The sequence below is a fragment of the Leptosomus discolor genome, chromosome 6 (assembly GCF_034619465.1).
Source record: "Leptosomus discolor isolate bLepDis1 chromosome 6, bLepDis1.hap2, whole genome shotgun sequence".
NCBI classification, from domain to species: Eukaryota; Metazoa; Chordata; class Aves; order Leptosomiformes; family Leptosomidae; genus Leptosomus; species Leptosomus discolor.
In genome coordinates, this window is record NC_141396.1 from 31,067,998 (window position 1) to 31,093,460 (window position 25,463).

The 25,463-nt window shown below is 35.2% G+C and overlaps 1 protein-coding gene across 1 annotated transcript; it reads right to left on the reverse strand.

The window, feature by feature from the left end:
* Window positions 1-635: 635 nt before the first annotated feature.
* On the reverse strand, window positions 636-17,039 carry SHLD2 (shieldin complex subunit 2). Its single transcript, XM_009949298.2, has 8 exons — window positions 15,521-17,039; window positions 14,138-14,245; window positions 13,107-13,301; window positions 10,867-11,001; window positions 8,918-9,124; window positions 7,798-8,032; window positions 2,981-3,096; window positions 636-2,376 (listed from the first exon to the last, which is right to left on the reverse strand). The coding sequence occupies exons 1-8, from the start codon at window positions 17,031-17,033 to the stop codon at window positions 2,204-2,206; spliced, it is 2,682 nt and encodes an 893-aa protein (XP_009947600.2). The 5' UTR covers window positions 17,034-17,039; the 3' UTR covers window positions 636-2,203.
* Window positions 17,040-25,463: the final 8,424 nt, after the last annotated feature.

The window sequence follows — 25,463 nt, forward strand, 5'->3', positions numbered from 1 at the left end:
ACTCATTTAATCCAAATGCTGAAATTGCTCTTCCCTTCAACATAGTTTTCCCTGGCCTTAAGAAATTCACATTCTAGAACCAGACACTACCAAGTAAAGCATAGTTAGGATCAGATATAAAAGGTGCTTCAGACCTCCCCCCAGGGTTATGGGTTAGGCCTATGTTACCCTGTTTTTGCCAGTTCACATGAAATTAAGAAGTGCTTTTACAGCGAGGTGAAATTCGGTCATTGCAAGTCTCTTGAATTCTCCTTTTGCAAAGCTGTGGTTTTCCATATTATCTTTAGCACAATTTATTAACAAAGTAAGTTTTCATTCTTGATCATCAGATGAGGACACTGCAATTAGTCTCTTCTGTGACTGCTTCTTCCCTTGTCCTAGGCTCGGCATTGTTGAAATTATCATTCCTCTACAGACTCTGCAGTGTTTCCTTTGTATAAGGGGCTACCTAGTTTCTTCTGGAGATTGTGTCCTGCCATTTGCACCTGATTTGCACACTGCAGAGTGCTGCTAGCATTCAGCATAGGTTTTGGTGTCACTGTGCTGTCTTTCTTGCACCGGTCTCTGGTGTCTTAGCACAGCAGGAAATTGATTTTGCTGGCATAAGATCAGCATTTCTATGTTCGCTGACAAAACTGTCAGAGATGTTTCATAGAGACAAAAATACTGTGGAATTATTTTAATCCCAAGATGGCTAAGGCTTAAGTCAAAAGACCAAGTTTGCTAGGAGAAGCAGAGCCACTCAAACTTGTTTGATCAATAGAATCTGACCAGATTGATCCATACACGAGAAAAATACAGAAATAAGGCAAGTGACCTTGTGAAACTTCAGCTGAGAATTCATTTCTTCAAAGTCATCCAATAATCCTTCAGATTGTCTCTTGCTGCCAGACTGATCAGAAACATTACTACCTTCCCCTTTATTGGTACACAAGAAAACACATGGCTTACACATAGCTCTAATCAACACTGTTACAAACCCAACAGTCCCCAACTGGTTTCACATGAGATACACAACAGGGTCCAAACTAGTACCAAGAATAATAAAATTGTAAGTAGCCACTTCCAAGAAACAGCATATGAAAGCTGTCCAACAGTCACATTACTTGCATTATAATACATTTGACAACTTGATTTATCAAACCCAATTTTGAGAACAGTTCTGTGTTTGAAGCAGTGTATGTGGAAGCTGATTTCCTAAATGAGAACAGTGCAGGTAAAGATCTGCAAGGATCTAGCCAGACAGCAAATACAATTCATACCCTACAGCTTCTCCCAGCCTCTGTAAGAGGCACAATTTATATCAAAGATATTTTTATCAGAAAAACACTGATCTACGCCTTTAATAGCTTTTGCAGAGTAATAGTTACAAGTTTGTTACTTTACAAAGTCAGGTGCAGTCATCATTTACTCAAGTCTTTTGCTGATAAAAAAAAAATCACTATCAGAATACACTAAGACTTTAAAAAGAATTAAATTTCCTAAATCTGATCAAGTTGTGAGAAAATTTTGCAGATCTGTTAAACTGATTAAATTTGCTTAAGGTGATTATTTGCCAGCTTACACTGGATAAATACTACAACAATAAATACTACAAAATCATTTAAAGGGTCTATGAAAGAATGCAACAGTTTAAACTGTTTAAAACCTCAATTAAATTGGTGCAACAACTTCTAGATACACAAAATCAGATTCTGTGAGACAGTTCTGTTTTACAAGAGAAAACAATGGCCGAGGGTAAATGGCAGAAATTCTGCTGTTAAAAGAAGGAAAGTAACCACAACACCAAAGCAAGCAAAGATATAACCACATTACAGATAGGATAAGACAAATAAAATTTTTATAACTAATTACTGAATTGTGGCTGTCTTCTAATCTGCCATATCTGAGAAAAATTCAGTTTCTCAATACCATTCTGGGGAGAAAAGGAAAACAGATACCGAGTAAGCATTTATTAAGATAAAAAATATATGTATAAAAATATACTTCATGACAATTTATCAGTATTACAGCAGCTGTATATACTATTAGCAGATATTCCATACCAGTCCTTTTAGGTTTTTTCTGTGTAAGTTAAAACCAAAATCCTTTCTTGTATTTTTAAACTGATTTTTTTTTTCCTTGAGCTAATTCATTTTTCTTCTGTTTGCCACATCTCAGTTTCTATGGTCTTTGTTACTCAGTTATTGCAGAGGTCAGTGCTTCAAAGATCAGGATGAAAATTTAGCAGATGGAAATCCTTTTGCAAAGGATAGCTGTTTTCATCTAGCACAAAATGGCTCCTGATTTCCAACAAATAGGATGCTTCTGTATCTGCTAGCAGCAAGTGACACAGATCTGCTACTATTGTGCTGTAGGTCACATCTGAAGAGGGCACTGCAAGAGACAGAACAATCCAATTTACTCTCTATTTTCACAATTGCACCTAAATTAGAGTTCCACGTCCATGAAAGCTACACTGAATTTCTGGTAGTGTAGCTCAACATCTGAATAGAAAGTTAGCTTTTAGTAGTTTTTTAAAAACAATATGCTAAGATTGTGTCATTAAACTGCAACACTTGTAACAGGTAAAATACCTCAAGAAGTCCAACAGGATGTATCACGGGAAGCCTGTCTGAAACACTGCTCAGTTATTTACATCATGAAAGCATGTCAGCTATTTCTAAAAACTAAGATTCTATTTTGCATATAAGTAATCCATCTAGATACTGAATACTTAGTTATGTAGCATATAATAAGTGTTCATACCATCTTACCTCTTGTTGCTACCTCAACTCTGAACTTCTGAGTTTGTCAGACAGCAACTGAAGCATTCTCTTTGAGGTTGGGGTTTTTTTTTTTTGCGAAGTCTCATACAATATGAACAATCACATTTCCAGAACAATCTCGTCCTAATTCTAAACTGTCAATAATTAAAAATTCTGCTTTCCTTGTGAACTTGGCTGCCTCTTTCTATCACAAGTAATTCATGAAACAGTACCTACTAATCTGTTCAGCCAATCTGCAGGAATATTGAGGAAGATTTTTTCCATCAGCTCAGACACCACATGAACATAAATTTCATATCCTCCATCTTCTACTGTCATCAAAGCAGGTCTAGATCAGAAAACAAGAGACCCTTGAAAGTTAGCTATGTTTTTTCAATTGAAGCAAAATTTCTGAATGGAAGTCACACAATATAATAACCTCCAGCATAACATCAAGAACTAGAAAAATCTCTATGCACTCATCTGTCACATCTGTAGAGTTGGAATGAGTTTGAGATACATACACTGAATTTACTATTCAATGTTAAGATGACTTCTAAAGCTATCAAGTAAGCCTTACTTTCAAACAGCTACAGAAAACAATGCTTTAGCAATGGTCTTTTCCTGGAAGACAATTAGAACTGCACTGTCATGAAATCAGTGTTATGTCATCTATGGCTTTGAACTTTATATATGTAAGGTATAAATGTTAATATGTAAGTATACATGCCTACAAATAGAAGGGGTACATAAAGATTTGAAATGCAAAGTAGGGAGACAAGCTTAGGTGCATCACTTAGAATTGTATCACCTGCATCAACCTCACCTATTACTGCCTGTCTTAATATACCACTTCATAGCCACTACACAACACCAAGATAGTATCGCTTGACTATGACAAATACCAAACGCTTTCACATACCGCTAAACAAGCAAAAATCCCTCCTCTTCCTGGAAACCATTTTCTACATAGGATATGGTCAATAGTATTCCTATTAGGTCTGAAATGAACCTGGTTAGGGACTGCTGTTCCACAAGCACTGGTCTTTCCAGATTTTGCTGTTTCACATGATTCAAAAGTGATACTGGATGACCAGCAACTGGTAAGAAGTGATCCTTTTTTCAGTTCAGGATTCCCTATATTTCAAGTATTTGTCTTCTTTCCAACCTGTCATTATTGATGCCATATCTTTTTTAGTGTTCCCCCAAATAAGTCCTTGCTATTGGTTTTTGCTGTGCTTCTGTGAGATGATGATACCTTAGCAGTCCTCTGTAGTGATGTTCAACAGGTAGCTTCTGCTTGCTTTCAGGCTTCTGAGTGATTTTACTAAGCCTAATACAGCTGATGCAGCTTCTAACCCAACATGCTCTTTGACTGCCCTGAAACTATTTGCAGTTTGACCTGCAACATCTGCACCATCACAATCCTCACACGTTTTAGAAAATCTGCACTGCTCTGATCAAAGCAGGATGCAATGCTCGTATCCTGACCATGCCACAGAAGAAACTGAAATACTAAACATGAGGATGTATCACAATAATGTAAATCCTGGTTATAGCGATATTGGAATACAGTACATGTTAAACAAAGCAATAAAATAAGGCACAATCACCTTCAGTGCAGAACTTCTCAATGGGAGATGCTCCCAACAGGGTAATGTGCTTACTGCAGAGATGGCTGAAGTGAAATAAGGGTAGTCACTTCAAGAGACTAGCAGAGCTGCACTGTCAAGTAGGACAGTCAGCCAGTACTTCAGTATATTGACAATTGGAGAGTTACTAATGGATTAGCTTAGTTAGCATGATGCAGAATATACTAAACAGCACTAATTTGAATACCTGTGAGGCATGAAAGCAAGTGACTGCAAAGATGCCACCTGCCTAGCAGGCAAATCATTTGACTTGCCATTTGTTAATCTAAAAGCTACTGCTAAATTTCATAATCTTAAGTGATCAAAAAAGGTAAGAGAACTCCATGTCTGATTATCTGTGGGATTACTTAAAAATCTGTTGGTTTAGACAGAAACCAAGGCCCAGACTTTGTAGTCATTAAAGGCTGCTGGCTCCCTTCATGAGAGAAAGCTTAACAACAATACACTTACATGCTCAGCTTCCCAAATAATTGTAGGCAATTACTATTTTCTTTGAAGAAATTTATTTTGGTTTAGACGACTTATGCTGAAGTACACGAAAATTATTATGACTTCCAGAAATACTGATTTAACATTTTAGAAACAGTGTAATTAATTTAAATGTTTACAGAGAAAGGTGATGTTGCAAAATTTAAAGTTTTCAAAACCATAGGCAAATGTGGTCTACAGATGTAACTCACAAACTAAATGATGCATTAGGAATGATTAATTTTGCTTCATTCCTGGTTATTATACACTGACTACCTGTTTTTCTGGTCATCTAAGTCTTCTTTTGGATAATCTTATTTACTTCAACAAGAGTTAACTGTCATGGTGAGAAAGAAAATTCAACACAGCTTAGCACCGTTAATTTTCTTTCACTAGCACCACAGAAAATACAATTTTGTGATTAACTTTATTCCTTAAATACCACTTTTTTAAACATCATTTTTAAATAACTGTAAAACAGTTAGAAATATATTTAAGGATATAACTAAGTTTCACCAAAGGCATACATAGTTCTACTAAAATATTCCTTAGAGGCTACTGAGTAAATAGTCTTTAGTACCTATACACAAAGCTGGTGAAGCATGTCAGTGAAATGGGCTTTTCCACTAGTACAAAAGGGTTAGATTCAATCCCCACTGAACCTAGGGATCTCCTGTCTCATTACTGCTACTGTCAAAATGTTAATCTTTTTAAGTGACAAACACTCATTGGTATAGACTTAAATGAATTATCTGAAAGGAATGCTACCATCATACCAAAGTCCAGGGAAAAGATCCTAGGAAACAGGAAGTTTGGGCAAAAACAGATATAAGAAACAAGGACCTATCTGTGATATCTGAAATCTAGGAGGTAAGCTCTGAAATGAAAAATATTTGTCCTTATCTTAGTTTTCATGATTCCTTCTAGCTTAATATTCATATTGTCCTAGCTCAAAAAGAATATAGAAATATTTACACACATGATATAACAGCACTTGCATGAAGTGTAAGTTTCTATGATCTTCTGCCTCATTTCTGCTACTGTTAAGTTATTCAGTGTTCTGGGTACCTAACTTCAAAAAAAGAAAGCTATGTAAGCATATACACATGCATCTAAAGCCTATGTCTTCAGCATCTGAAGGAAAATATGAAAGCTTCATTACAATCACAGCAGATTAACAAAACTGGGCTCCCACATTTCAAAGGAAAAAGCCGCTAGGGGATGACTTCACTGACCTACAATACTGAAATCCAAGGTTTTATGGCTATGTAAGTCACTTAAATATCAAGATCATGTCATATTATCTTTTTTCCTATCATAGCGTCTATTTCATATCTTATTCACTCAAAATAAAAAAATATTCTATGTTTGGTTAATAAGTCACTACATTCCCTGAACCAAAGCAGCAAATAAAATTAGATTAATCCTATGTTTTAAGAAGTCTGCAGTGTTACATTTAGTCCTACTAATCAGAAAACAATATGCAGATTTTACTCCCAGGGAGATTCCAGTAGCTATTGCATTGCTAGAAATACAGCATATACTGAACTTATTACCTCCTTATATTAAGGGATTAAAACAATATGAGATAAGAGGACACGAACTAGAAAAATTAAAATTGTCATTTTCTACTAGTTGTGCATACAGTTTTATAAAGACGACAACACTAACCATTGACATATCAAGCTGTCGAGTAGCACAATAATGTTAGGACATCATATTTAGTTAATAAATTAATTTCAACATGATATTTCTTTAGCAAGAGCCAGACATTTGTCCTGTTAAGATGTAAATGTACTGAGGTACCCTACAATACATAATCTGGAAATACCACCAAGGACATGCATTCTTACTAATCAGAGCAAAATCTCAGTGCAAAAATGACAGACTTTTATTTGAACAAGTTGTGCATTAATTTCCACATCAAGATGTGTTCACATGCTGAGAACACAAACATTGGAAGTCTTTGCCATTTTTCTATCACCTTTTGTGCAAGAGAATAAGTTGAGGTCCTTCAGGACCACATGAGAGGTCATAATCTTACAAAAGAGAGGGGGAACCTTTTCAGTTAAGAAAAGGCTCATCGCGCCTAATCCTCCCTCACAGGAAAATAAATAGCATGTAAACTTACACATATAAGACTACTTCGCCTGAGGAAAAACACTTAGTCACTATCTTGTTAGACAAATGGGATTCCGGTATTTAAATCAAAGCCAAGTGAGAAACCATTGAGTATGCAATGACTCATTAAACTCACTATGAAATAGTTAAGGAATAATTTTAGAAAGAATTTTGGTAGAAAATATAGATTCTAGAATTCTATTACTTCTATGACTGTCTCAACCTTCTCTACCCACATGTCTTTCCAGTTACTATGACACACACGTTTCAAAAGCCCAAAACATCAGTAAGTATTGAACCATTAGCTAATAATGTTGCTCCTACATCAACTGTAAGTAAATGTGCATTACACCTTGTCTCATAGTGCCATCTGCTGATAACTTAGTATCTCTGCTCTGTGAGAATGTTTATTGAAAACATTTGTTAATACTATTTCTGCAAGGCTAAATTGATTAATTAGTTTAAAAACATGGTTGTGCATTCACACGATTTCAAACATAGGCCAAAATAAGATGCTCAAGGGGTTTTCCTCTGGTCCTTAAGCTTCTACTCCATCTTAGCTTACTGACACAGTACTAGGTAAACCTTGTTACTGTATGACACAGTATTCACAGAAATTAAAAAGATTTAAACAATATCACCTATAAATAACAGCAATATAATACCACAATTCAAGAACAACTCCTTGAAAATTCGTTAGAAAAATAGGAATTGCTAACCACACCTTAAATAGAATTTTACATATGGGGGAACTTAAAATGCAGAAAGTTGTAGTTTACTTCCCTAATAATACACATTAGTTTGTTTACCTGTAGAAAGTTTTCACTTTGTTGTATCGCAAACATCTTATGCATTGTTTGTAGATCATGTTCTCATCCGCCTGTAGTTCTAAACCACATTTAGCACAACCTGAATACGTAATCATAGGCAGAGAAGCCAGAACACACTCCAGTGAAGTGTCAGCACGGAAGATGAGCTGCTTGTACTGTACAGTTGAAACTGTAAACTTCAGTTCTAAGATACGGGCTTTCACTTGAATCACTCCTACAAACACAACAATTTCCATCAAATGTGCATTGTTTTATTTATAGCTGAAAGCAAAAGCAAGGGTTAGAGCAGATTCAAAACTAAAATCATTGTCAATAAAGCTTCCTGATTTTTTTTCCCCCCTCTAGTAGCACATGCTCATATTTTTAGAGATTATTTATGCAGTAAAAAATCATTGTGGTCAAATATTCTTTCAAAATGTATAGAAGTACTACATTTTCAGGTACTATTGTGGTAGATGCTACTATAGGAGAGCCTGAAAGAGATCAGGAGATTAGAATTGTGCAAATAATTTCCAATTGCTTTTCTTCCACGCTAATTCAGACACTGCAAAGCATAGCTTTAACAACTTAGCTTTCCACTATTTCTGTAAAAACTAGAGTTAAACGCTGCAACTTTATTTAGTCACTTCTCAATGTTTTAACAACAACCTTAGCAATCTTCTAGGTTTATCTGGGAGGAGGTGACTGTTTGTGTAAAATGTATTCTTTGTTCTTTTGTAAGAAGTTTTCAACAGCAGTAGGTATTTTATTTTTGCTTTAAAGAATTCCAGTTTTGGAGAAATACTATTTGACAAACTTTCAGTGATAAATCACATCGTTACTAGACTGGCTGGCATGGACAATAAAAAGGCAGCTTTGGAACACAGGGAGGAATGCCATCTTTGTACGGTACCACATTCCACACCTATCTCACTCACTGAATGAAAGCTGCATTCACCGTTTGGCTGGGTACTGGGCAACAGCCTCCAGAATAAAGTCAGAGTCCCAGAACTGTGCTAACTTAAGAAAAAAAGGCATTTTATTTGATCAACAGAACATCTATTTTGCTTAGTTATGCACTGCACAACAGACATTACAGAGCTATGGATAACAACTTCACCTGAGCATTTTTCCTCCAAATGTGCTGAGAGCTTGGTCATCTGCATGAGGGATGTTTTGCTTTTCTGAAACTTTTCTTTAAATTCAATTGCCCTTTTGTCATCATCGAACAAGCACTCATAGGATGACCATGGCGTTGTGTGCAGTTCAAAGTCACCTGAGACAGAACTATGTTGGACCAGAAGGTATTTAAAGTCCCATATGTGATCTACAGAACAAGAAAAAGCAAACAGAAGAGTTTATTTTCTATACCTTTGTTAATTTCTAGAAAGCCAAGGTCGGGTACGACATTGAGAAACAAATCAGCAAGAACTCTCATATGGTCAGCACTGGCAACTTTATTTCAAGCCTGATGACAGGTAGGGTTTTTCCTTTCCTTTCCCTATAAACTTTGCATGAGTCCTCCCATAACAGAATGATGCTTCCATTTCATTTGTACTGAATTAACCTTTCAAGACAACAACTTTTTGAAAGAGACCAGTTCTGAAATTTCTTGTCAGCTTTAATAAGGAAAAGTTGGCAATGTCTAGAAGAAAAAAAAAATCTTCATTTGATTAATCAACTTCCATCTGTAATACATCCCTGTTTTTTAATGTTCTATCTCTAATGTTCTGATTTAAAAATATTATTTAATTTTCCATCTTCCAATTGACTCTAATAACCATTTAGGCTCTTATTTTTCCCCCCATGTTTGCTGAAAGTTGCAGCCAAAACTATTTTTGGAAACAAGGTTAGAAAAATATATATTTGGGTTTTTTAATGTATTCAAGTGTCCACATAAGCATTTCATTAACATGTTTTAGTACTTCAATATTTTGGATTAGTCTGATTTCTGGTGGTAACTTGTTAAAATTGCAAGCCCCTGGAAAATCTTCTGTCAGACAGTGTTTTACAAAAAAACTTCTCTGAGCATCAGCCTAGTTTATGCACCTCATATCTGAGTAGAGAGCTTGCAGCCCTCCAGAACAGAGTATGCTCCAGTCCAAGGCAAGATTCAGGCACTAAAGCTACAGCAACTCTGAGGGAAAAATCTAAACAGGAGGAAACAAACAGACACATGGCAAGGGGAGAATATATTGAAGCAGAGGACAGTCTAATGAGGGTACAAGATTTGGTCAATACCTCAATTTAACCTATTATTCAGATCTTTCCCCTGTTGATCAGAAAACTGATCACAAAACATGAGTAAACTATAAGTAACCAAGTTTACCAAAAAATAAAGATTTTTTTTCCATTAAATACATTTCTGTAATCTAAACCAGATGAGTGTAAAGCATGAATTCAATGTCTGATGAATATATATTGGTAGCTTGGACTGATTTTTAGCAAGAGATGAAAAATAAACTTTACTGGCAACAATTTTTAGATGTTCTAGAACTGTAGTCTTATGCACTTTAAGTATGAAAACAGGTTAAAAATTACAAGTCTCCACACCACTCTACAAGACTATGAAGTTTCTCATCTGCTAGTACAACCAGTAAATTTTAAATTCTGTATTTTGAAAAGCATAACATTCTAGCATACTAAATTCTAGAATATTTCTACGCACTGAACAAACAGCATATACCTGCTTACACAAGTATGCCCAAAAATAAGAGCTGTGTAGGTATTATGTAAAGTTAATTAGTTAATGCTTAAATTGGACCATCTTCAAGTAGTTTAAGAGGTAGGTCTTGCAGTTAAATGATTTCTAGGAGTAGAGACTACTTATAAATTGACGTGGAACTGGCAGAATTCAGAGTGTCAGCTAAAGATTCACTATGAGGTAGTCTAACCTTTCTAGGTTTTATTTTGCACTCTAAACAGAGAAAACACATTAAAATTGGTATCAAATATGTTGCCCTTCCAAGGGCAGTATTTAAAAGTCGAATAGAAAAGTGTTACCAGTATTTTAAGGATATTAATAGCATCAGAAAAATCCTTTTATAGCTACAGGTACAAGGACTTTACCTTTTTTCCTTTGAAGTTGAGGGCACCAGGCAGCCCCTGCTCCCCACAGCACCATCCTATAGTGTTGATCTCTGTTCTGTTCTACTGTTAGAATAATTTTTCTTTGGTTGCCACCTCTGTAGCTATACACAGATTCTGAAAAAGTTTGAAGTTATATGACTTCTACAGTAAAAGTGTATAAACACACAAAACATGCATGCCTCAATATTAAGATGAAGTCATGCTACTATTGTATTTCATAGTACAATTACAGGCAAACAAGATTGCGCCTACAATTTCTTCAGGACAGAAAGCAACCTGATTTCTTCAGCAACATGAATCTAGTTTGATGGAAGGCATAAAGTATATTAATTTACCTTTATCCACATAAATACTCAGCAAGTGGACACCTCCCTTTGAAAAAGCAGGTATCGGAGCATCTTTCAGCTCTCGCTCATCCTGACTGGTGTAAGTGGAAAGAAACATTTCTCTAAAAGTTTTCACACAAAAGAAAACTATAGTCATGTACAAGCACACTAAGGATTAAATTCAAAATTCTCCATTTATAATGAATTAACATGATATTGACAGTGTGGGTAAAAATTTGAATCTTACTAATTAATTCAAGATGATAGTGCAATATGATCAAACTTATGTGCAAAGCTTGAAGCCAAGCTATGAGGAACAGTGGTACTGTAAAGAAAAGAATCAGAAATAGTTATGCAAGGAAAAGAGGAAGACTCCTTTTTCACATGGGAACAGTGGTCTTTATCTGCCCAAAGTGTGTTAAAAAACATGGCAAGACACTGCATGAAATGCTGAGAATACTCCAAGATAATTTGGTTTTGTTCATTTCAGAAGGTGAAGATTATGCCAGGAAGCAGCTGTAAGGCCTGATTATGAAGAACTGGAAACAAATTGTCAATTTTAACAGGGAGAACTGCTTCAGCAAAAGGAATCCCGCAGTAACTGCATTCACTGCTAGAAGAAAAGGAACATGTGACAGAAGAATAAACTCAAAAAAATCAGTACATGGACTGTTGACCATGATTCTTTCGGGGAAAAGATGTTTTTTCAATAAAAATATACAGGAAACTCAGATTTCTAAAACAAATTATATCAATGAGGTAGTTCTCTGTTGTGCTATGCAGAAGAAATAGGAGTATCACAGTAAGACATCTTAGTAGTTTCACATTGCATTTTCCAGTGTCAAAAACCAAAAAGAACTTGTACAAAGAGGCACACAAGTAAGGATTATTATAAAGAAATATTGCATATATTTAAGAAACCAGGAATGCTTAGCTTTAAAAAACTAAGTAGAAAAGAGTAGAAAAAAATAAACAAGAAGTGTTCTGAATAAAACATTAAAGACCAACACAGTTCCACTATAAAGTAACAGCAAGCAAATCCTAAAACATTAGGTTAAAATAACCAGTAACTTTTTCATTCTGAAAACCACTTGATTTACAGTGCAATCAAGTTTTCCTTTAATAACAGGATGCTTATCTGGAAGGTCATCAGCAGGTAAGCTTTGAATTAAAGCTTGACTGTCCCACGTGACATTTTCCTAAACCAGCCCCCTTTCTCAAGCAGTGGTCTACAGCAAGAACATACCTCTCAAATTTCAAGAGCCATGAAAAAACATTTATGTTCCTCCACCACTACAGTTACCTCTCTCTTCAGCACTCCTGCTATACACACCTATCCTCCCTGAAAAGAAGTCCAAGCCCACACTCCTCATTTCCAAGGTATTCCTGCTTCCCTTCTACCTCTGCAACACTATACTTCATACCTGCATCCCTCTCCAGTTCTCCCTCTCAGTGAAGATCAGGTACCACGCTACTTGGAGCTGTGGATATGTACAAGCCATTTCACTGACAAGTCGATACATTAGTAACTGCAGTCTGTGGTAAGTGCTCATTCCTTAGTGAAAACACATCGACCCCTCTGAGTGGGAACACTGATGACCAGTGCCCACTGCCTGCATACATCTCCCACAGACATGTGTGCTATTGACCAGCACTAGTGTGCAGTAACCTCCTTTCAGCAGCTGACTGGAGTCATTATTTCCTTCCTGTCTCTCACTCCATTTCTCTAACTGCTATACCTGCCATGAGGCAATCATTACAAAGGTTCTACTTGTGACTGATGTCAAACACTGGTGTATGGAAAGGGAAACAACCAGAATTGCCTTGCAAAATTACTCTAAGTTTTACCTATTGTTGAAGCTTCAGAAGTTGAAGTCCAGTGCATGAACTTACCTGTTAATATGGCAATGTTGATAATTTTCAAGATTGAGTGAACCAATGTATTCGGCTGGAGCTGGTCCAACTGCGTATACTGAACACTATCCAGTCTCTGAACTTGCCTTCGAGGAATGTCTCCAAAGTGTGGAAATTCTGATAATATATATGCCAATAAGCCATGGAGAACACCACCATCCACTATAGCATAAACTTATATGAAAAAACAAAGTTAAAGGGACATGCTTTTTTTTTTAAGCTTAGAAGTATAAAATTTATCAGTTGGTACATATTTACACTGACAAAACCAAAACCATTTCACAGTAATTCTAAGGCAAGAAATTCTTGAGATGTGTAACATTTGATTCAAAATGAATCTGTGCTGCACTTGCCTCCTCTTGATAACACCCAAAAGTTAAGCTAAGTAAATATTTTAAGTTGCATCAAAAATAGGAAAGAAATCTTGCATCATAGCTTGGTAAGAAGAACAGCTGTTCTTGATCATTTACCCCAGAACCTGCCTTAAATAGCTGTCAATAATGGACATCAGGAGGACAGCAAGAATAATGCGAGTTCATGGTGATACTTCCACTGTATTTTCCCCTTTGTCTCCAATCTGCATGGCTCAGGTATCTTTAAGGACTTTGTGCTTAGTAGCCTGCAATGAATTACTTTCCCTGAATGGATCTACTTACTCTGTAAGCCTCTAAAATACTTGCAAAAAATTTAATCCTCATGAAATCTCAGACATCTTAGTTGAATCCTGCGATAACTGCTGTTTCTTAAAGCTCAAGGAATTCAGTTTTTCAGAGTTCAGAGTCTTGAATGGTAACCACCCAACTTTACCATGAACTCCATATGCCTATCTGATGTCATCATGGCCACATCTTGTCCACAGGTGTTCCTGTCAGTTTCTTATAGTGTTTTGTACCTCTCAGTTGCTCACATTTCCATTTTATCCCGTGTAAATGTGTTCCGCAACAAAATGCAGTACTTTAAATAGCTATTTTACTGTGACTTTTGTGGTAACTTATGCACTATAATCTTACATTCTTCTGGATTAACAGCTGAGCAGCTCCCCAGATTCAGTAACTGACTGGTAAATGTAGATTGCAGCATGATTTCTCCACAACAAAGACTCTCATACATTATTACATCTGCAAAAAGAAAGCAATCTTAACTCATGTATCAACAATATTGAAGTGCATCGTATTTTTCTTGACTATAGAACCATCATACATATAGGTGTGAAAGTTTTAAAAAGATCACCTGGAAACAAAGTGATTTTTTAATCTACCAACACAATTTACAATGAGTTAATAAAATTCTCAGTAGTTTGATGTAATTCTTCAATTCATATAAAATATTCAATAGCCTCATAGCAGGTACTGTATAAGTGAAGCAGGTGACTGTATTGGGTAAATTATTACTATGCAACATTTCAGAATGAATAGTAAAGTACTAGGCTTACCCAGAAACACTTTTGATGCATTTTTAGATAAGAATGTCTAAGCAGAAAAGAAAAAGCCCAACTTATCTTCAATCTTTTCAAAGATCTACCTTGCACTTCCCTATAAGCACCTAAAGGACTCTTAACAAAGAAAAATAGGCATCTTAAGCTGCAGGAGTAGTCAAACAATTTTATATTGTGTAGTTTTTTTGCATATTACAAAACCTAAATGGCCAGATCACTATCAAGTTCTGGCCAACTCCAGCCCTCAATTAGGTGCAGTATCATTTTTGTAGTACTGCCTTCTGTTACATGAGATGAGTTCTCTTAAAAAGAGAGGAGTTTGCTCCCATCAGGTATTAAAGAGTACAAAGGATTTATCAGGAGGAATTCTCATTATTAGCTGACATGTTATGAAAAAAGGTGAACTGCAAACAGCATTTTATATTTCTGCAGTCTACATCAGTTATTAACTCACAACATGATCCATCTCAAGACGCTAGTGCTAAGCTACAAAGTCCTTCACAGGCAGAAAAGTATTTCTCATCCTGAGACTGAACATAACATCACAATTTTCTGGTCCATTTCCTGGTCCAAAGGAGAGAATTACAACAAAGTCTATTAATCAAATAAGTAGCAGATCTGGTTTGTAGTAGCACTTGTATCTTTCAGGAGCAATTGTTTTAAAACACTGACAGGTTACAGAACACACCTGACTACCTATGGTACTGCTGTAGTGTCAATGCATTGCTGTTTCTCAGACCAAAGACTATATATAAGAGATGGGCAAACTTCTGTGGGACAGTCCTTCCACTGGCAGGATGACTGAGAATTCAAAGTGATGTTGAGCGAAGTAAGTGATGTAAGAAAGATACTTACAAATGCTTAGCCATAATTCCAAATTACTGGTTACATATTGTTCTACTTTCAACAGGCATTTTAAAGATCCACATTTCAAAGAGGCACATAAAGGAATTCTCACCTGTAAGCAGTACAATATCCCCAGGAAACACAGTGAGCGACCAAAATGCAGCACCACGCCACAGCACCACCTTTCTCTCAACTTCTGACTGGTCAGTAACTACAATTGTGGCTACAGGAACTTTAGGTGAAGATTTTGGTCTAGTCTTCAACTGTATTTCTTTGATATGACAAGGATGTACTATTGTGACCAAAACATTGTACTTCTGATTTTTGCAGCAGCAATTCTTAAGTGTTGATAGATTCTTTTGAAGTTTCTTGAACTCTGTCATCCTCTCTTGATTCATGCTTATCTTAGGATCAGCTGGAGAAGAATTCAGTTTTGCTCTCTTTGATTTCAGCTGCCTTTTAAAGCCCGAGTGAAAAATATGAAAGGAATCTTCACACTTGTAAGCTCTTCTAGGAGAGTTCTTACAACAACTGTCTACTTGAGAGAACAATATTCCTGAGCTCAGTGGCTCAATATGGGTTTCATTTAGAAATTGCTCAGCAGGAACATTTTCTTGAAACATCTCTGTATTTTCCTGAGCACTTCCTTCTTGTTTTGTAGCTTCAAAGTAAACGTTTTTCCCATCACTCTCAGAGCTGAAAAGTTCAAGGAAACTTGTATACTCTTCCTTACATCCATTTTCAGACACATTAAGACATGTTCCAACATCAGGATCAAATTGACCATGCAGCTTTTCTTCAGTTTTTTTGCCTGCTTCTGTTTCTGGTAGTTTTAGGATTTTTTTCTGCATCTCATTCCAATCCTGTGCCAAAACAACCATCTGACTTGAAGTCATTACACTACGAAATTCAGTATCTGTTGACACTGCGAAGTCTGAACAATCACTTGGTTCTCCCTTTGGTTTTGACTCTTGATTTTGGGGGAAAAACATATCCAGATATTGACTTAGATGTTCATGGTGATCACTTCTACAGTCTGTTTGAACACCTTGTCCCACAGACCTTAGATGTATGTTAATCTGCTTAGTACTGGCAACCAAGTCAGAAATGTCAGAGCTGATAACTTCTAAATGACTGGCTTCTCTTTCAGTGCAGTCTGAACAACAGTCATATGATTGTTTATCTTGTCTAGCTGATTCTGCGAATTTTTGCAGAAGGTGTTGATCTGTAGCCTGATTTACATTTGCATGTGTGCATCTATCTTTAGATATCTGACAATCAGAATAAATTAAACTTTCAGTCTTTTCGGGTGTGCTGGTACAAGTTACTGCCACAGGTACAAGAGATGTCAAATATCCTTTTGCTACCACTGATCTCCCCTCTTCAGACTGCTGAGAGCTGTCATCATTTGTAGGAACTGTTGTGACTATAGAGCTTTCTGCCTGAAACACTATGTGGTCAGCACTTTGGACTTTTTCAGAAAAAAGACTGTATGTATCACACAAACAGAGGAGTTCTCTCCATTTTTCAGCAGCAGGTGCTGAACTACTTTGCTCTGACACCTCCAGCAGGCTTGGAATACTGGGTGCTCCCACAAAAATATGAATTTGAGGTCTTTTTGACATTTTTGATCGCTGTGTAAGTTTGACTAAACATGTGGTTTATGCAATAAGCACACTAAATATTAGTAAATGCATGGTCTTAACTTAAAATGCCTAAAATTCAGAGGAATATTTCATAATTTAACTGGTAGAAACACTACTTTACTGCTTATAAAAAACAGAAGTTTTTTTTCGTGTCAAACTTGCATAGAGAAATAAATTTACAGTAGAGCTTAATTTCTGATTCTGATACTTGGAAACACATAGCAGATGCACAATTATAGTGAGGTTAAATTTAAGTTTAATGATTGAGCAGACATCTTCATTTATTATTGCTAATTAAACATCAAATGTGAATTCACTATTCAGTACTTCGTTTTAATTCATGTGAAATAAATGCCTGTAAGAAACTTTCACAGCATGGTTAGGAGATAATTTCATCTCCCAGAAAATTAGTTTCAACCAAATGATTAAAAATACTAGTGCTATTTAAAATTAGTTTAGAAGTTTGTTAGAAATGCAATATTTTACATGCTGTTTTAACATGAAAATACTGCATTAAGTGATTACTTTATGAAATGGAAGGTTTCAGAATATTACTGAAATTATAATTTCTAAGAGGTCTTGAAACTTGAGCAGATGACTTAGAATTTGCTCTAATTCATTTACAGAGTATCATACTACCCAAGAAGTTACAAGCTTTTCCAGCTGATTAAAAGTAAGCCCACCTCACACAGCACAAAAGACCACTTAAAAAATTTCTGCTATACTATAATTTTAAAATACTCAGCTACATCTACAAGTGTTCACTAAAATGCAAACACCTAGCTACATGTTTTGTGACTGTTGCTAATAGAAGTCACTGCAATAGGCAATTCTGCAGAGGCACCAAACAACACCAGAAATGAAATTCAGGAGTTAATCCAGCTGTAAACAGAAGAAACAGAGCATTGAAACAAATAACAGCATTGAAAAACATCTACACTTTTCATTTGGCACATTAAATTAACAGTCATTTTTCGAACAACCCACTAGGGGTCGATAGATTTGCACATTCATAAAGCTCATCATAACATGGAAAAAACTATAAACATCCTGAAACACTGATCTCTGGTACATTATAGGTGTAACCAGAAAAACAATATGCAACCACTAAACTTAGATACATCATGCTATAATACAAAGAAGCTACAAAACACAGTAACTAGTATTGCTCAGTTTTATGCTCATTGCAAAGCAAATAATACTTAAAAGACTGGAGCACCCACACTTCTGCAGTTGTACATTTAAATCTAGGCTCCTACAAATGCAACTTTTAAAGGACAATTCCCATACTTATGAAAGTTTTAAGTTATATGATTAAAGAATTGTAATATACAAATAACCAAAAAGACAGAATTTGCAGTTCAACACTAAAATAATGGATCAGGTAACAAGGCAAAGCCAAAGCAAAGTGATAGTGAGGTTGAATCCCTAAAGAATTGATGTTAAGTTCTGTAGACAAAAGGCTGCCCAATACATGATGTAAAACAACTTCACTAATATCCCCTATGACAAACAGAAAATGTTACCACTACTTTAAAAGAACTTTAGAAGTGTAACCTAACTGATGAGATTAAATAATTTCTTCCACTACAAAATGTGTAAGTCTACTGGTAACATTTCATTTGTTATTACCTTGGTTACAGCCATTACAGATAGGTAGCTTTATTAATTTATTAATTAGGTAGTCTATAGTATAACAATATACACGTCTCAATGAGGTTCAAGTGAACAAAGGGTGTGAATGAGTTACAAAAGATTTCTTCCACATGTGCTATAGTACAAAAGTAGTTTAACAGCAGAATTCTGACACAAGTCCATGCCATTTCTAAAGAACTTGCATACTACACAGAGACTATTGAAATAATCAGTTATTTCCATATTGAGCTTTGGTAGAGTGAGCAGCTCTTTCACTTCAGTCTTCACCTTCTTCTACAATGGCTGAATACCAACCTGTCATATAACACAACATCTTACTGCAGTCTTACTGTCTTGCTGCAAAAATTCTCAAGCACTTGTGCATCAAGTCTCAGGGAGAGAGAAATCTTAATTTAAGTGAACGAAAATATGTTCAGGACAAAATAATTTTTCTTACCCGCTTTCTACACCCTCAGAATAAGCTTATAAGAGTTCTAAGTTTTCTTACAAGGAAAAACTGAGATTCAGCTAAACTGTAAGTGAGCTCATTGAATACTTCAGTTCTCAATGAGTTCTGAGGACACTGGAAGGGCAATTTGGTTGCTAAACTGATGAGATCATTTGAACAGTATGTTTAGAGGCCGGCTTACAACATGGAATTGCAAGACCTTTCAGATTTTTTTTTATTCATGGAAAAGTTGGTGCTCAAGTGTAAAGTACTCAAAATTAAAATACTTAAGTATTCTAGACTACCTCATGTAAATATAATGCAGAGCTTCACATACCATACTATAGCAAATTTTTGCACTTGATAGCTTAAAACCAGAACACAGTAACAAAGGCAAGCTTTTAGTTAACTATATATTTCATAGGCTAAACATACCTTTTCAATACATGAAGTTCAGTATAAAAGTAAGTTTAAGAGCCTAGAAATGCAGTTGTATTTCACTCTACTTCCAGAGATATTCCATATGATATTTCAAATGTATTCTTCCCATAAGCAGGATTGAACAATGAATTGATCAGTTAACACTTGTAAGGAAAGTTATCACTGAAGAATAATATTCAAGCATGGGGTTTTGTTTGTAATTCTGTCTGTTCCACATATTAAAACCATGGAAACTAGCTTTTTTTTAATTCCCAAGCACTACTATATAATTTTTAATGAAAAGCTTTACCCATCTATGACAACAACAAAATGTAAATCTAAATTAATCCAAATAGCCCCAAACTTGCTTCTCAGTATATATATACACACAAACTCTTTATGCAGAGTCTGAATTAAAGAAAGCTGTTATCTTGGCATACTTCTGATTTCATTTTTTTAAATTAATTTATATTTTAAATTTTTATTTAAATTTAAATTTAAAATTATTTACTACTACTATTTTTAAACTTGAGAGTCAAGTGGATGAATTCTTCTTACATTGAGATAAGATCCTTGGGGCAAAACAAGAATTTTACATTTAAATAAGGGAAAAACAGAAGAATTGGGAAGATAAAGATTACAGCCAAATTATGTTTAATGATTTTCATTTGTTATGGGTTATTTTTGTGGTTTAAGTAGTTTTGCTTGCAGTACATTAAGTAGTACATGTGTGAAGATTAGAATATTGGAAAAGTAGTTATAGATATATGTATCTCAGGGTAAGGAAGTAAGGGTGTATAAAGACCAGACTATTAAAAATAAAGGAACAAAACTGAAAGGTTTATGAAGATGAAGTTAGGAACAGGGAGGGCTGCATTCTAGAGACTCAATGTAAGCCACTCTTCAATCAGAAATGCATCCCACTAGCCATCACCTTCTATGAAGAAGTAAACTGCCTACTTGGACATGTACTGAGATATTATAAATAAAGTAAAAAGACAACTACTGCGCCCCTTGCATATTTTTTCCCTTGAGGATTTAATTTTGTGGACCTGGAAGATGTCTGCATAGTCTCAAAGTATACTCTAGAAAAGCTAATTCCTCTTGCAACTGCAGTATTTTGGACTCAGGTTACAGCAGGAATGACACTGCCAAAGAGAATAATTTCTGTGCTTTCAGAATAACTCATCTTTTCACATCTGCATTTACAAATATACATTAAGATCTATGACTAATATTAATAAGTGCTTTGAAAATCTTTCTTTTTAGGCAAGTACCTATTTGCTTTTGTAAGCATACCTTATATCTAGGTAGCATTGACATGACAAAAATGTATGAATAATAAATGGCAACTTACTACCGTACTAAAACCCCACCAATGACAAATCTGTGAACTACTGATGACAAAATAAACTAAACACTGCAAAGATCTACTACCGTATCCATAGAGACAAGTGATGTCATTAAGCAACTGGATTTCCCCAAGATAGACTAAATCAAATTTACAATAGGATGACAGCTATACCAACCTCTAGTACAAAAATGAGTTTACTAAAGATCTAAGCCTCTATACAGATTATTCTGAATGATTATGTGGTATATAAGAACACATCTGAAACAGTATTGTGTATAAAACATGTGAAATCAGATTAACAGCAGCAATTAAGAGGCCAACAATACTTTAATAGGAAAACACTTTTCAAAACAAAAATAACTTCTATACCTTGGTATACTTCCAGTTATAGAGTATTTTATCAGCCTCTCATTTTAGCTATCACTTCTCTTTTAGTTTTTGTCATGTTTAGATTAACAGAAGTTATACATAATTTCAGAAAGTTTTCCTTAACTTTCTAGTTCCATAATTTCTCCAAATATAGGATTTTCTTTCCCGATTCTACTTTTGTCGTGCAAATATATTACATGAAAGCAACTGAATCTTGATGTTATTTAATTAATTTTTGTGACTAAAATATCATTGATATTTTCAAACCTAAAATTTTGATTTTTAAGATATTTGGAGTTCAGGAATGGTAAGTGACCTCTGCCTACTTCATGGTTCACCTAATGAGTCCACTATCAAATGACCTGCTTTGGCAATTTCTGAGCGACTTTAGGTCAAAGATACCAAACTCCAGTACCAGGAATCATCAGTACTTGGAATCATCTAAGTCTGTAAATCAGAAAAAAAAAAAAAAAAAATCAAAGTTTGGGTAAATTCTCTGTATGCAAAATTGTTTAAAAGAATCTTTGCTATGCTTCTTTAGAACAGCATTATTACTTAAAGAGTTTTATTAATGAAGTTCTGTGCCTTGTTTTAAAGAAAAAGTCTGAAAGAACAACTCATTACAGTTCTTAAATGAACAAAACCCCTATCACTCATATTAGCAAACTGCTACTGCCACAAAACAAATTCCTTTTTTGTACTGCAGTTAAATTATCTGTGGGTAAACAGGGGGTTAACTATACCAATGATAACAGGAGCTAAAGCTCATCAAGATATAACTGAAACCTGAATGCACATATCCATTATACCTGTTAATTATTACATCATTTCTTAATTTGTGGAAAGGTGCTCTATTCATGACAGCCAATGAAAGCCCAGCTTTTTATCTCTGAAGTGGTCAGAGTCTGATTGATGGGTCAATGATCTATTAAAAACCAGTAACTACATCAGCAAGTTTTACATTTGCAAGACACTGCAACTAAAGTTAATATATCTATTACAAGAAATACCTTATGGTACATAGTACATTTCCCCTGACCTAGACAGTAAGATGGAATTCTAAATTTAAAGTTTTTTAAAACAAACAACTGTCATTAACAGGTTATCTCCAGTGATTTAATATACACAGGACAAAATCAAAAATAGCTTTAAAAATCCTCTTCCAATAGTTAAATACTCCAGGAACATTATGTGATGCTACGTACAAGGCCTTAAAATACCTTAGAAGCATTCATTACTTTTATTCCATATTTCATTATTCATTAACAGTATTCACTCACCATGATAATCACTTAAGCAAGGTAATTTATAGAAGGTGACACAGCTTCAGCTTCCTATCAGTCCTGAATATTAACGGTAGTCAGATGCCTAAACCCCTGTTTTTCAGTTACATCCAAATACAGTTTAATCAAGTCTTTATTCAAGCCCTATACACTGAAAGTAAACCACACTAATTTCACCCTGGATAACGGTTTCTGTACATCTGTTACACACTACAGCTTCAAGCTATAAATAAAATTACTTAGTTAACTTGATTCCTACAACATGCAAAAGCAATTATATTGTCCTTTACCTGCTGAAAAGCTGGCTCTGTAGATAACAAACACATAAAGCAGGACATTCTTTAAATTCCAAATTTTAACTTCTACTATGAACTTTTCCCTCCCTCATTTGCACACTTGATTTTATACTTCTATCTGTAGTATAAACAAAATTAAAAGGACTGTTTCACTGATCTTACAACAGAAGAAACTGAGTCAATAGCCATCTCCAGAGTATTTACTTTCAGTTCAATTCAAGCTGTAGGCTTGTTTGGTTTTGTTGTTGTGTTTTTTTTTAAACCACAATTCATTCCATATGATGGTAAGTAGAAAATTTAAGACAGCTGCCAACCAAAGGAAAAACTGAAGTAAACCTCTGGATGCAGAATTCTCATTACACTACAGGAAACTCTTCTGGCACTTTTATCATGCTGCTCAAATCCTCCTCCAAAACTCAACTTTGTGTTTTTAAAAGCCAGGTACTGTAGCTGTAGAATAATCTTGAAAAACTGAAGAAAACAGCAAGCAGTGTAGTAATAAGTTTCACACACTTAGAATCTGAAACAAATTCGGGAAGCAGCAATGAACACATATGTTTGCTTACACTTGTGCAAGAAAAGAGAAGGATGATCTTTATGCCAACAACTCATGCTGGCACTGCAAGTGAATCAATATACCAGCAACAGCATCTAACCACTAAATCAATAAGAAGCTTGATACAAATATATGTATGTATTAAGAGGAGTCCAACAGAAAAAAAAAACCTGCCAGAAAAAAAAAAAAATCAAGGGAAGCAACTCATAGCTGAAGCAATCCTACACTCTATATAAGAGTGAGGGATGTATTCTACAGGCTTAAAAGGAGATTACACCCCTAAGTGAGTGTCAGCTCAAGGAGATTTAAGTGTATGGCTGTAGGCTAGCCTAGTGGGACCTAATGAGACTTCAAGAGAACACGTATGTGGGCAAAAGTATATGTACATATGGGGAAAATAAACAGGATAGGTAATTGCAGGTCTTATTTTTCTTGTCCTTTGTTTGGTGATGGTAACAGTCACCAAATACCTTTTATCTAAATTTTAATACAAGGTTTCAGGCAAAGACTGTAGTCCTGTCTGTAACTGGCCTGTTTAGCCAAATGTAATTTTACTCCAAGGTTATTTGCCTCACACAATAAAGTAACATTTCTGGAATACTGTGTAGAGGTAGCTGTTGACCAGACACAGTGGTATAGCAAGAATCCTGCTAGTCAGTGTCTAATTTATGAAAAGTCACAAGCCTTCATTTGCCTACAGTAGTACCTGTAATAATTAGGCTAAAGTTACCTCTAAATGCTATCTGAATATAGATTATTCTTAACCATAAGGTAATTTCTTTTAGTACTTACTGTTTATATTAAACAGCAGCAATACTAATCCATTCAGTATTTAGTTCTTGTACTGGCTATTACCAGAGGACTACAATACCATTTGGCCTCAAGACAGGTACAGCTGGTTTACAAATACGTAAAAGCTGTATTCAGCAATACAGAGCCATAAGCCAACATGTGTCCATGTCCATTTTCCTTATCTGCAGTGCTTTAAGTAACAAAACACTTTTTTGAATATGAAACACCTATGATTTAGGCACTGAAATAGAAAACTTCCTAAATACACCACAGTATAAGCAGGGAGACTGGTAACTTAAACCAAAATCAGTGTTTTGAGAAGTTTCATACAGTCTGATATTTTTTCAAAAGATAAACCAAAATACTGAATAAAAGGCTAGAAACACTAAGCTGGTCTTCATAACTATTACTGAACTATTAAAATAACTAAGGCAAGCAATCAAATGGCATTGCTAACATTTAATGCATAACTACTGGCCTGCAGGATCAAGGCCTTTGGTTTCTAAAGTTGTGCTCTAAAAGGGAAATATTTTCCTTGATGTGATTCTGTGACATTTCTTCCATAAATACAAGCCTGGATCACATGGAGGCATCTACTCAGCAGTTGCATCAGCCATTTTGCTTTAAAAGGACTATTTTTTGGAACCAAATGATGCAAAAATCTCAACATCGATAATACATTTTCAACTCAGCCACTGAGATGGTCTCCACTGTGTTTGAAAACTGGAGTAAAGGTAGTAGGCTTTTGTGATTAACCTGATAATTCTTTCCTCACTGCCTTTGTGCCTTGCAAGATGTCCTTTTAAGTAAATGCTATTTATTGATTTTTGTTTTGCAATACATAAACCCACATAATTAAGGAGATATGAACATATAGTGGCTGTTACAAACAAAAGAAGTTAAATGTTCTGAAGTACAATGACCTTTTGTGTAGGAAAGAAAGATAAAGGTAAAAGGTCAAAGATACACAAAAGTGCTGTGTATGTTTTGTTGAAGAACACTCATTCCCCAAACCCTTATTTTTGAGAACTACTTAAACAACTAAACTGCTGTACCTTCTGTCAAGAGATATACTCTTCCAGATAATTCAGCATAGTCAAAAAACTCACAATATTAGAACAACATAATCACAGCTTTTTTTTTTTTTTTTAGAAAAATGGTTAAGTCTGCAGAAAATTATCCACAGGTATCATTACCAACAAAAACTATTTTAGGATAAATATTCTGATAAACTGAGGTTGGGAAAACAATACAGG

What these genes read in the sequence shown, in the direction of transcription:
- SHLD2 (XM_009949298.2), bottom strand. Translation starts at nt 17,033, where the DNA reads ATGTCAAAAAGACCTCAAATTCATATTTTTGTGGGAGCACCCAGTATT. An exon ending in TCAACTTCAAAGGAAAAAAG is followed by an intron (nt 9,125 to 10,866) that starts GTAAAGTCCTTG and finishes CTTGTTCTGTAG; the next exon opens with ATCACATATGGGACTTTAAA. An exon ending in TTTGGAGGAAAAATGCTCAG is followed by an intron (nt 8,033 to 8,917) that starts GTGAAGTTGTTA and finishes TTGTGTTTGTAG; the next exon opens with GAGTGATTCAAGTGAAAGCC.